At 44.8% G+C, this 12,969-nt stretch overlaps 1 protein-coding gene across 4 annotated transcripts; it reads left to right on the top strand.

The window, feature by feature from the left end:
* Positions 1–329: 329 nt before the first annotated feature.
* LOC118026023 (rho-related GTP-binding protein RhoG-like) lies at positions 330–9,009 on the top strand. Of its 4 annotated transcripts, none has more exons than XM_035028730.1 (4): positions 342–406; positions 1,561–1,674; positions 5,175–5,272; positions 5,461–9,009. In XM_035028730.1, the coding sequence occupies exons 3-4, from the start codon at positions 5,261–5,263 to the stop codon at positions 6,049–6,051; spliced, it is 603 nt and encodes a 200-aa protein (XP_034884621.1). In that variant the 5' UTR covers positions 342–406; positions 1,561–1,674; positions 5,175–5,260; the 3' UTR covers positions 6,052–9,009. The 4 variants fall into 4 exon arrangements, with proteins under 4 accessions (XP_034884623.1, XP_034884621.1, XP_034884622.1 ...); XM_035028731.1 differs by having other exon boundaries at positions 362–406; positions 1,551–1,674; XM_035028732.1 differs by lacking the exon at positions 1,561–1,674 and having other exon boundaries at positions 330–406.
* Positions 9,010–12,969: the final 3,960 nt, after the last annotated feature.

A 12,969-nucleotide genomic window follows, 5' to 3' on the forward strand; every position in this document is an offset into this window, starting at 1 on the left:
CTGCCTGCCTCCTTATGTCAACGTCGGTCTTGAGGAGGAAATCGGGGTCTGGGGAGGAGGGGGCGGCCTCACTGTGCCAAGGGAAAGAGGGGCCTTGGGGAACCTCTGAACCGAGTAGCTTGTCTTGGGGTCCGCACCTGGGGGCGGGATCGAAGTAATCCTCGATTACCCCAAGGGGCAGTCAGTCTAGAAGCCCGTGACTCGCAGAACGTGGGGCTGGCGTTGGACTCCACTTCCCAGGAGGTGTCGGGGCACCCAGCCGAGACTGCGTCTGACGACGGGGGTGGGACTCGGGAGCTGCCCGGATGTGGCGCCGAGCCCGCCGAGCCCGCCCACCCCGGCGAGAGTCGCGCTGGACGCTGTGCCTGCCGCGGTCATCGGCGCGGGAGGACGACCGCTTTGCCAGGTAATCCTTAGGGAGACTCCCCGCACCCAGCGCTGCCCCCCGCCCGCACCCCAATCCCCCGCGCTTTTCTTGAGTCTCCCCAGCCCGGGACGGCCGCGTTAGTCTGTGAGCCGTTCCTGGGATGGAAGGCGTTGGAGGGTGGGATGAGGTGGATGCATACGGGGGAGACTGAGCCAGCTCTTGCTGCTTGCGACTCGCATGTGGGGCACCTCTCTGTCCCAGGCTCGCGAGTCCCTAGGAAGTCCCGGAACCCAGCAGCCTTGGTGGAGAAGGATGCGAGCGAAGTGCCGAGCGGGCTTGTGGGGCTCTTGCTGGGTCACTACCCCTGCCTCCCTGGTTTAAGTTTCCAGCCGCAGGATAGTCTTCCCCCGGCTCCGGTTTGGGGAGCGTTCACGGGGCTTCCTTCGGCCTCGAGAGTCCCAAAGCCTTCTGCGACTGGACTTGAACCAAAGAAGTCAGTCTTCAGTGTGAAAAAGCTGCCGGGGTTTAGTAGAGGAGCTAAGCTGTGGAGAGTAGTGAATACAAATGGGGGGTCTTCTGCTGAATTGTTTTGGTTTCAGAGAGTTACAGGGTGATTTCAAGTGGATTAGACCCAGACTTAGGGAAAGGGTGAGACTTGGAGGAGAATGTGCTAGAAACGGTAATCCTTTGAGCTGCGTTCTTGTCTTGACTCTTACTGGGTCTTTTACATTGTATCCAACCTAGGAGAAAATTGACTCCTATGCAGACTGTACATGTGAAGGAAGGATACTTTGTCAGACGAGGTTGGAAGATTTGGAAGAAACTGTAATTGCAGTTCACTGTGCATGACTGATTGGGAAGGGCACTTTCTGGGGGTGCTGGTTTCTGCAGCACCAGCCCTCTCCCAATTTCCAATCCTAGAGGCATACCTAAAGATCTCTGAGCTGCCCTGGTATCTACTTCACGGTGCTACTGGGAGGCTTAAATAAGATATGTAAAAGTATTTGGCACAATGCCTATAACAAGCTCTCATTTTTTAGTTTCCCTTTGCTTCCCCATAGCAACTTTCCCCCCCCTTTGAGCCATGCATTACTTTGTATTCTTGTTTGCCTTTTCATATGAGTCCTGCCTTTACCACAAGATTGTAAGCTTCTAGCAGTCTTTCTTTTTACTCTTTTTTGAGTCCCTTCCAGCAATGCGGTACCCATGGGAATACCCGGGAGACTGTAGATAGTGGTGGTGATGAGGAGGGGAAAGCTGTAGGTGATCCATAACAGGACAGCATCGTGCTAGATCCCGAGGCTGAGGTAAACAAGCTTTTCTCATTTGCCTTTCTCTTATAACTCCTAGCCTTCTCTCAGAGCTCCAGACCCTTTAAAAATATTTTTATTTTTAGTATTTTAAACCATTTTTAAATATACAGTACAGTAGTGTGAACTATATGCATATTGCTGTGCAGTAGATCTCTAGAATTTCTCATCTTGCAAAACTGAAACTTTCTTTTTTAAAGATTTTATTTATTTGAGAGAGAGAGCATGCAAGCGTGCCAGCACGAGTGGGGGGAGGGACAAGCAGACTCCCCACTGAGCGTGGACCCCCCCCAATACGAGGCTCGATCCCAGGACCCTAAGATCATGACCTGAGCAGAAATCAAGAGTCAGACGCTTAACCGACTGAGTCACCCAGGCACCCCACAAAATGGTTGAAATATTCAACCTTAAAAAATATATATATCTCGGGCGCCTGGGTGGCTCAGGTGGTTAAGCGACTGCCTTCGGCTCAGGTCATGATCCCAGGGTCCTGGGATCGAGTCCCGCATCGGGCTCCCTGCTCTGCGGGGAACCTGCTTCTCCCTCTCCCACTCCCCCTGCTTGTGTTCCCTCTCTCGCTGTGTCTCTCTCTGTCAAATAAATAAATAAAATCTTTAAAATATATATATATATATATCTCACATTTTCTTTATGTTTTCATCTATGATGGTCTTTAGGTTGCTTCCACCTCTTGGCTCTTTTTTTTTTTAATATTTTATTCATTTGAGAGAGAGAGATACAGAGAGAGAGAACATGAGCAGGGGAAGAGGGAGTGGGAAAAGCAGGCTCCACACTGAGCCAAGAGCCCAATGTGGGGCTCAATCCCAGGACCTGGGATCATGACCTGAGCTGAAGGCAGACGCTTAACCATCTGAGCCATCCAGGCGCCCCCACCTCTTGGCTCTTGTGTGTAATGTTGCAATGAACACTGGTGTACAAGTATCTCTTAGAGATCCTGTTTTTAATTCATTTAGATATATTTTTTAGTATTTTTAAACTTTTTAACTATGGATAATTCCAAACATACACATAAGTAAATAAAACAGTATGATGAACATGTGGGCTGAATAAATGAGTCAGTTAATTGTACAAAGGAGCCCCCCAAAATACCTGGGAGTTTTCCTGAACCTCCCTTTCATAGAGAGTTTGCTATGGGTGAGGATGTCCTGGGCTTTGTTTCAGACCTGGGATGTTCTAGCTGCCCTTCATCATCTAGGCCCTCAGCCATCAATGTGGCTTGAATGCCCATCTGCAGACCATATATACTAGGAGGGTTAGTAGATAGAAACAAGCAGAAATGAGTGTAGATGCCTTTTCCTAGTTACAGAGATGAGGAGCTGAGCTTGCGGTGCAAAGTGGTCTTTGGGCCTAAGAGTTTGCTCTGGATCAGCAACTCCCTCAGATGCACAGTTGTCCTGAAAGCAGTCACTTGGAAGAGAGACGTTGGATACCGGATGATACGGAATAGCAGACTGGGAAGATGAGTTGTTCACGCAGGAATTGCTATAGGAATTCAGAGGAGAAAGAAATGAATCCAGACTGGGAAAATCAAGGAAGGCTATTCTCAAAGAATGTGGTGGTGACTTTACCCTTTTTCCATTGACCTTGTATGTTTGATCCTTACGCCTGTTCCTAGATGGAAAAAGATAGGGCTGATGGTCAGTGAATACTGGAGCTGAATTACACTCCGGACTTTTAGCTGTGGGACCCATGCTAATGAAGGCTTCTAGGTGGAATGCCTTGCTAGTCAGAATTGGCTGTGTGGGATGAGAGCTACCTCTAGTGGGCCTGTGTGAAGCATACTCAGAAGGCCAACTTTTCTTTTTTTTTTAAGATTTATTTATTTGAGAGAGAGAGAGAGCGCACAAGCAGGGGGGAGAGGCAGAGGGAGAGGGAGAAGCAGACTCCCCACTGAGCAGGGAGCCTGATGTGGGACTTGATCTCAGGACCCCAGGATCATGAGCTGAGCCAAAGGCAGATGCTTAACCCACTGAGCCACCCAGGCACCCTGAAGGCCAACTTTTCTTTACTTTGACTGAAAATAAGGTGTTTTGTTTTGTCTATGATATGGGCCTAATGTAGACCTTAGCTAGTAAGACAACAGGGTGAAGGATGTATCTAGTCCCCCAAATTCTCAAGGTGAGAAACTAATTGATTCTCAATTTTTTTAGAAGACTTTATTTATTTATTTGAGAGTGAGAGAGAGCACGAGAGGGGGGAGGGTCAGAGGGAGAAGCAGACTCCCCACTGAGCAGGGACCCTGATGTGGGACTTGATGCTAGGACTCCAGGATCATGACCTGAGCCGAAGGCATTCGCTTAACCAACTGAGCCACCCAGGCACCCTCAATTTTTTTTCTATAATCAAATACATATGACAATTTATCCCCTTTCCTCCATGTTCTGACACTTGAAGAAGTTAATACTATCATAGGATCAGGTCTGAAATTAGTGCAGTAGCTAAGAAGCTAAAGGAAATGGAGTGCTTTGTGGGCACTGACAGGGTAGGGCATTGATAGGGTTTTAATATGGGGGTATAAATGTGGGAGCTCATAGTAAACATACTTCTTGGAGGTCATTTGTGCCTTACCATTATTTCTCAAATACTTGGTTCATGAAGAAATGGATGAGAAAGTATGGTGGTGGTATGACCAATGGTTTTGCTCAGATAAGGTGGGAGGGGATGAGGTCCCTGGTTTGTCTAGCATTGTAATGACATTACAGAACTTTTGCCTTCCCCAGAACAGAAGAATTATTATGAAGTCGTAGTAGTTTCTAATACTTAATGAGTACTTTCTATCTGGCAGGCAGTAATAAGTACCACACAAACATTCTTTCATGTAAGCCACGGGTGAAAAGCCTGCCCAAGCTGACAAAGCTTAGAAAAAGAAAGGACTGGTTTTGGACTCCAGGTGGTCTGACGTCAGAGCCTGGACTCTTAACTCCTCCTCTGGATGGCTAAGTCTGACTGGCCTACCTTTCTCCAAGTTTATGACGTCACTGTCAGGAACAGAGGTTTCTTTGCTGAGTCTATAGCCATAGACCCAAAGTAAGAGCTATATTTCTTTTGTTTCAACCTTTAGAACCTCCTTCTACATCAATGTGTTTTTTTAAAGATTTATTTATTTATTTGAGAGAGAGAGAGAACATGTGCATGTGGGAGGGGCAGAGGGAGAGGGAGAGAGAATCTCAAGCAGACTCCGTGCTGAGCACAGAGCGCAATGCAGGGCTCGATCCCATGACCCTGAGATCACGACCTGAGCCAAAACCGAGAGTTGGACGCCTAACTGACTGTGCCAGCCAGGTGCCCCAACATCAATGGCATTTTAAAAATTAGTTTCCATTTATTGAGCACCCACTATATTTTAGCACCTCTGATAGATGCCAGACCTCCTGGCAAAAATGTAACAAATACCTATGTATATGAATGGTTTTTAATCTTTTTGGGCTGACAGCCCTTTTTGACAACCTGTTGACAGTTTTGGATCTTCTTTCCAGAAAAATTCACTTATGTACATGCACATAATATTGCATACTTCAGAGGCGGCTTCTAGGACCTACTGAAGTTTATCCTCTAGCAGTCCATGGACTCCACGGTAAGAACTCTTGCCCTCTATAGTCTTTTCCAGCTGACTCTTCTATGGTGTGAAGGGGATGGGCAGTGGTGGTGGTGGTGGGGGTCTTACCTCCTCTCTTTCTCCTCAGAGAGAAATGTCTATAAAGCTTAGGCTCCCCCAATGAACCAAGCATCTGCAAACATTCTTTCTTTCTCTCTTGCACTTAGGACTCCAACGGAAGAATGCAGACAATCAAATGCGTGGTTGTAGGAGATGGGGCTGTAGGTAAGACCTGCCTCCTCATCAGTTACACAACGAATGCCTTTCCTGAGGAGTATATCCCCACTGTCTTTGACAACTATAGTGCCCAGACATCTGTGGATGGCCAAATCGTCAGCCTGAACCTGTGGGACACAGCTGGCCAAGAGGAGTATGACCGACTGCGAACGCTGTCCTACCCCCAGACCAATATCTTTGTCATTTGTTTTTCCATTGGCAACCCATCCTCGTATGCCAATGTGAGGCATAAGTGGCACCCCGAGGTCTCCCATCATTGTCCCAATGTGCCTGTCCTGCTGGTAGGTACCAAGAGAGACCTGCGGAATGATGCTGAGACAGTGAAGAAGCTGAAGGAACAGAGCCTAGTGCCCACAACTCCTCAGCAAGGCACTTCCCTGGCTAAGCAGGTGGGGGCTGTGAAGTATCTAGAATGTTCAGCCCTGATGCAGGATGGGGTACACGAGGTATTTTCAGAAGCTGTTCGGGCTGTGCTTTACCCTGCCACAAAGAAGAACACCAAGAAGTGTGTCCTTTTATAGCTTTTGGGGTGCTACTTGGAGACTGCACCTAAGGGGGAATGAGAGGGATTCCTTTGATAGCATTGAACAAACAATGCCAGCATGAGCCATTTGTCTCTTTTCCTAGAAACCCTAGACTCCAGGTTATTGGGCTTTTGGAGGAACAAAGACAGCCTTGTTTGTACATGGCTGCTTTGAAGTTTGGTCTGAACCTTTTGGAGGAAGTTTGGGGAGAGATAGAGAGTGAGAGAGAGAGAGACTGACTGACTGACTTTTACCTCTAAATTAGCTTTCCTAGCTGTATTTACCATTGAGTAAGTGCCTCACAGAAAGACAAGTTTCTACAGTTTTCAAATCATTGCCTTAAACTTTCCGATATATTAATTTTAGAAAATCATTTTATATGTGATTCCTGGGTGTTCCCGGTGTCAACATGTTCTTCCCATTCTGGAGATGAGACATGCTTGCAAAAATGGTTAAGCAGCATTTTTCAAAGTTCTGGGAGATACTAATAGACGTTCCTTGACAAGGTTCTGTGGTCAAGTACGTCAGGAACCAGTGGGTTTTTTAAGTGTTTATTTAAATTCCAGTTAGTTAACATACAGTGTAATGTTAGTTTCAGGTGTACAATATAGTGATTCAACACTTCCGTACATCACCTGGTGCTCATCACAAGTGCCCTCCTCCTTAATCCCCATCACCTATTTCCCCCAGCCCCCCCACCCACCTCCCTCTGGTAACCAGTGATTTAAATAAAGCGGGACTGGTTCCTCTACTGGGGGGATTTATAACTTTTAATAAGTGGGCAACATTTCCCAAATTTATTTCACTGAATCTTTTCTTTTTTTTTTTTTTGGTTCCACGCAACACCTGTTAACATCTCTGGAAGCACAGTTTGAGAGATGCTGGGTTAAGAGGAACTAGAAAATCCCAAAGAGGCTGTGGTGAAAAAAAAAAAAGCATAATGTGGTCCTGTTCTTTTTGATGTTTCCCTCTTTATGCCTTTGAGGGGAATGTTTATCAGCCACGGACTTGTTACTGGTTCCTCTTCTGCCCTCAGGAGATGAGTTTGGCACTTCGTCACGGTAGCACAGCACGTTGGATGTGGGGTCCGATGGTCAGATCTGCTATCAGATTATGATAGCACTATGGGCCTGGTGTTGTGGAATTAATCCCCCATAAAGCTGTGTCCCTGAGGCCTCTGTGAGGCCCTTTTTTTCTGTCAGCTTCTGCTTCAGGGAAAGACCACTGAAGGTTAGCCCCACAAACCAACCAACCAGCCAACCACCCACCCAACCAAAATGTTCTGCCAGTCATTATCAGGGAGTTGTGTGATTCTTCTCAGTGTCCTACCTTGCTGTCTTCCTATTCCTCCCTCCTCTGTACATTGTGTGTGTGTGTGTGTGTGTGTGTATTTTCAGTCCTGGTTGCCTTTTGAGGTCTTTTAGTTGCTCGAAGAAAGTTGGAGTATGTTGGATCTCCAGACCCCGGGGCTGTCACATTTGTGGGGATTTTGCTGGGGGATTTCAGCCTGCCCTGCAGCGGTAGGAGTCAGATTCCTTACCCCAGTAAGCCTGCTTCTCCTTATTCTCCCTAGTTGTATTTTTGACCTTCTTCATTTGATATGGAAGGAAAACTTACTTCTCCACCTGGCAGATAATAGTTGACAACTCCACTGTGCACATATTCTCTTACCCTGCCAAAATAAGCATTGGATCTTTGAGAGTTTGGGAAATGGAGTTAAAAGAATCACGTAGCTCCTTCTGTGGTGAATGAAGGGTCTGTGCTTTGCTCTGGGATGGTCTTGCTGTTGCTCTTTGACATTATATGATCAGATTAGTCCTCAGGTTAACTGAGCCTCCTGGATAGGGTTGCCAGATAAAAGAGAGTAGTTTTGTTTTTGTTTTTTTTACAAATAATTTTTTAGTGTAAGTATGTACCATGCAATATTTGGGACATAGGGTCAAAAAATTATTTGCTGTTTATCTGAAATTCGAATTTAATGCAGCATCCTATATTTTTGTTTGCTAAATCTGGCACCCCTATTCTTGGAGAAGCGGAAGCTGGAGGTTGAGCAGATACCAAGTGTTGTTAGAAAGTGAAAGGTTACATAAGCTCACTATTCTTCCTCCTTTCCTTCTGGTTTTCCTTTCCCTCACCATGGACTAAAGTGTTCTGTTTTGCTTTTCCTTTATCCCTGTACTCTCTTCATACAGTAATTCATTGGTGTATATTTCTACACCATTGTCTAAAGCTGTGGAGGATCCAGGATGGATAGTATTGTCTAGTAGATGTCTTCTATCTCAGTTTCAATGTGCTGTATCTATTTCTGGCATGTGACCCAGGGCCTCCTGTTTGGAGGGGGGTTGTAGGGGCTCTGTGTGAACAGGGTGTTAACTGGAAGAGGGTGAGGGTGGCCCTCCTTAACTAAGGCCCAGTAGCACTTTGGAAAGTGGGGGTCTATTATTGTAGTGTGGGGACTGTAGGAGTCAACTGGCCTGTGGGCACATGTGCCAACTGCTCTATGTAGTCACTGAGTTTTTCCCACGGGTGGCCAAATGAAGCACCTGTTGCTCGAGTGTATTCTGGTCTCAGGATGCTCGGATTGATGCTGCCGGAGGTGCTTACAGGACTTCATGGTTGAAAGGGGCTAGAAACAACGGCTGTCACCTGTGTCTCTGGGAACTTTACATTTAGCTACTGAAATCTTTTAAATTGGCTTTTAATTTAATAGCACCTCCTGCTCCTGCTTTGCCTGGGAAAATCTCAGATGTAAGCCTGGGCTTGGTCTGGTCAGACTCGCGTCCTCTAACGAGTGGAGGTGTGATCCCCAAGTCTGAGAGTATGATTTTGTATTGGACTCATTTGATGGTCCTGAACAGACACTGACATCTTGATTTTTATACTTAAAAGGAATTTGTATGATGACTAACATGCTAGTACCACTTTTAAATTGTTCAATAAACTTTTCTGATTTTACTGGGTCTGTTGCTTTCTAAAAATCAAAGCAGTTCCTCAACCCTCCTCCTTTGTCTTGAGTGGTTTCTAAATGCCTTTCAACTTGAAAAGGATGAAATAACTATAACTGTATTCCACATTGCACCTATGTGTAACTGTACTTATTTTTCTACCTCAGACAATCAGGGTAGGGAACTGTCTTCCCTGCTAACATTGATTCTCTTGTTCCTGCTGGTTTTCACTAATGACAGACCAGTTAGCTCCCTGTGGGTGATTTTTTTAGTACACTACATTCAATAAACAATTATCACGCTCCTATTGTGTTACAGGTATTACAGTACTAGGGACTAGGGTTGTAAATATAGGACATAACATTTAATGTCCTTTGCCTCTTCCAGTTATTTCAGGAAAATATCCTTCCTCTGTGTGTTATAAAAATGAACTGATACTGTTAATTGTATATAGCGCTGGTGCACTATTAAGTGACTACTAAAGGGGGCGCCTGGGTGGCTCAGTCAGTCAAGCAGTTGCCTTCGGCTCAGGTCATGATCCCAGGGTCCTGGGATCGAGTCCCACATTGGGCTCCCTGCTCGGCGGGAAGCCTGCTTCTCCCTCTCCCACTCCCCCTGCTTGTGTTCCCTCTCTCACTGTCTCTCTGTCAAATAAATAAATAAAATCTTAAAAAAAAAAAGTGACTACTAAGGAAGAGCAAAACCATGTTGTGTTTTGTTTTGCTTTGCAAACAGCTTTATTGAAATATAATTACATACCAAAAAATTCACCCATTTCAGGTATACAGTTTAATGACTTTTAGTAAATTTTCTGACTTATACAGCTGTCACCAAAATCCAGTTTTTTTTAAGATTTTATTTTATTATTTTTTAAAGATTTATTTGAGAGTGAGCGAGCGAGCGTGAGAGAGAGCACAAGGGGGGGGGAGGGAGAAGCAGGCTCCCTGTCAAGCAGGGAGCCCGATGTGGGACTCGATCCCAGGACCCTGAGATCATGACCTGAGCCGAAGGCAGATGCTTAACTGACTGAGCCACCCAGGTGCCCCAAGATTTTATTTTTAAGTAATCTCTCACCAAAGGTGGGGCTCAAACTACAACCCTGAGATCAAGAGTCGCATACTCAACTGACTGAGCCAGCCGGGCACCCCAACTAAAATCCAGTTTTAGAACATTTCTCTCACCCCAAAGATATCCCTCATGCAGTTAATCCCTGTTCCCGCCCCCAGCCCTAGGCAACTAGTAATCTACTTGTCTTTTCTGAACATTTCATGTACTCGGAATCAAATAATATGTGGTCTTTTTTTTTTAATCAAGTAAGTTCTACACCCAGTGTGGGGCTTGAACTCATGACCCTGAGATCAAGAGTTGCATGCTCTACCGACTGAGCCAGCCAGGCACACCCAGTATGTGGTCATTTGGAACTCGTTTCCTCTATTTATCATGTTTTCAAGGTTTATCTATTTTGCAGCACCTATGGGTACTTTATTTCTTTTTTGGGGGGGGGGGTTTAACCAAACTTACTTTTATCTTGCAGAGAAGATCAAGAAAGGCTTTCTCCTCCACCCCACCTCCCTAATTATATTTATTTTTTTAAAGATTTTATTTATTTATTTGACAGAGACAGCAAGAGAGGGAACACAAGCAGGGGGAGTGGGAGAGGGAGAAGGAGGCTTCCCGCCAAGCAGGGAGCCTGATGCGAGGCTCGATCCCAGGACCCTGGGGTCATGACCTGAGCCGAAGGCAGACGCTTAACGACTGAGCCACCCAGGCGCCCCCCTAATTATATTTATTGCCTCTCCCATTTTTCCCCTCAGTGCATCCTAGTTTGACTCTAAGAGAATTGCTCTATTCCCTCAAAGAACTTTGGTCATTTGAAAGTAAAGTGTTCTTTAAATTCCCATAGTTCTATGTATCTTTTATCTTCTATAGTACATAGTGTCAAAAAGAAAAACCACAGGCCCACTAAGGCGAGGAGCCCCAGATCAGTAAAACCAAGACTTAATACCTAACTTAACTGGAGTTTCAGTTCCACCAGGAATATAATCTTTAACTAGTCAACATGCATTTTCCTGGTCAGCACTAGGAAATTTACTCATAGGCCCCTCTGTTCCCCTTTAGAGGGCGACCTTGCCTAAAACAGTGCTTTACTATTTTGGGGGGGGCGGATTTTTAAAGTTTATTTATAATCTCTACACCCAACGTGGGGCTTGACTCTTACGACACCTAGATCAAGAGTCACATGCTCCACCAACTGAGCCAGGCAGGTGCCCCTACTTCATTTCTTTTTATTGCTGAATAATATTCCACTGTATGGATATACCGTATTTTATCTACTTACAATTGAGGGAAATTTGGATTGTTTCTACCTTTTAGCTATTATGAATAGTGCTGTTGTGAACCTTTGTGTACAACTTTTTTTTTTTTAAGATTTTATTTATTTATCTGACAGAAAGAGCACAAGCAGGGGGAGCGGCAGGCAGAGGGAGAGGGAGGAGCACACTGCCCACTGAGCAGGGAGCCCGATGAAGGACTCGATCCCAGAACCCTGGGATCATGACCTGAGATGAAGGCAGTTGCTTAACCAACAGCCACCCAGGCACCCCTGTGTACAAGGTTTTGTGTGGACATGTTTTCAGTTCTCTTGGGTATATACTGGAGTGCTGGAAATTGCTGGGTCATATGGTAAATTTATACAAAACCACGTTTTGAGTCAAGAATAGCATCTTTATTATTTATAGTATGTGAAGTCCCCTTCCCCATTCTTTTTTTTTAGAATTATTTTTTTAATATTTTATTTATTTGACAGCACAAGCAGGGGGAGTGGCAGAGGGAGAAGCAGACTCCCCGCTGAGCCAGGAGCCCAACGAGGGGCTCGATCCCAGGACCCTGGGCAGATGCTTAACCGACTAAGCCACCCAGGCACTCCCCCCTTCCCCATTCTATAAGCCTCCATCTACCTCCTGCTGAATCTTTTCCTTAAGCACAAGCATCTAAGAAGCACTGTAAAGTACATTTAGGGTGCCTGGATGGCTCAGTCAGTTCAGCATCTGCCTTCGGCTCAGGTCATGATCCCAGGGTCCTGCAATCAAGGCCCGCATTGGGCTCCCTGCTCAGCGGGGAGCCTGCTTCTCCCTCTCCTGTGCCCCCCACTTGTGCTTTCTGGCTCTCTCTCTGTCAAATAAGTAAAGTTTTTAAAAAAATAAAATACATTTAGAAATATATTCCATTTTGCTTTTTTGTTTTAAATATTAGTATAGCAGTTATATTCTCCTATAACTTTTCATTACCAAAGTGCAGCTTCTCAGCTGTGCAGATTTTGGCAGATGTTTGTCATCTGGCCTAGAAATGTAACTACTGTTAACATTCCAAGGGACATCCATACAATGAAGTATTAAGGAGAAATAAAAATGAATGAGGAAGAGTGCTACAAAGTGGTACACTGTGATTTGAGGCTAAATTATTAAGTGAAAAAGAGCAAGGTGAAAGAGTATATATAGTATGCTACCTTTTGTGTAATGAAAAAGAAGTAATATGTATACTCATTTGCTTATTTTTGCAAAAAGAAACATAGGAAGTACAAATATCAAGTCATTATATTGTACACCTGAAACTAATAGAATGTTATATGGCAATTACACCTCAATAAAAAAATAAACACAGGAAGGATAAACCAGAAATTAAGGAATGGTTACTTACAGGGAGTAGCTGGGTACTGGGGTAGAGGGCATAGGCATGGGAGCAAGACTTCTCTGGAAATAGCTTTTTACATACTTTTGACTTTTAACCATGTCAAAATTTACATATTTTAAAAATTAAATTATATAAAAAAGGATATTAAAAGCAAATCGTAAAGTTGAATAAAAACAGAAACAACTCCACAGAGGGGGAAAAATGGTTCAAGTAATTTTTACACACAGTACACTATATATCCTTAATAGGATATATTCTAAGGACAAAAAACTGCAAAGAA

The sequence above is a fragment of the Mirounga leonina genome, unplaced genomic scaffold, assembly GCF_011800145.1.
Source record: "Mirounga leonina isolate KUSES-001 unplaced genomic scaffold, KU_Mleo_1.0 Mir_204, whole genome shotgun sequence".
Taxonomy (NCBI): Eukaryota; Metazoa; Chordata; class Mammalia; order Carnivora; family Phocidae; genus Mirounga; species Mirounga leonina.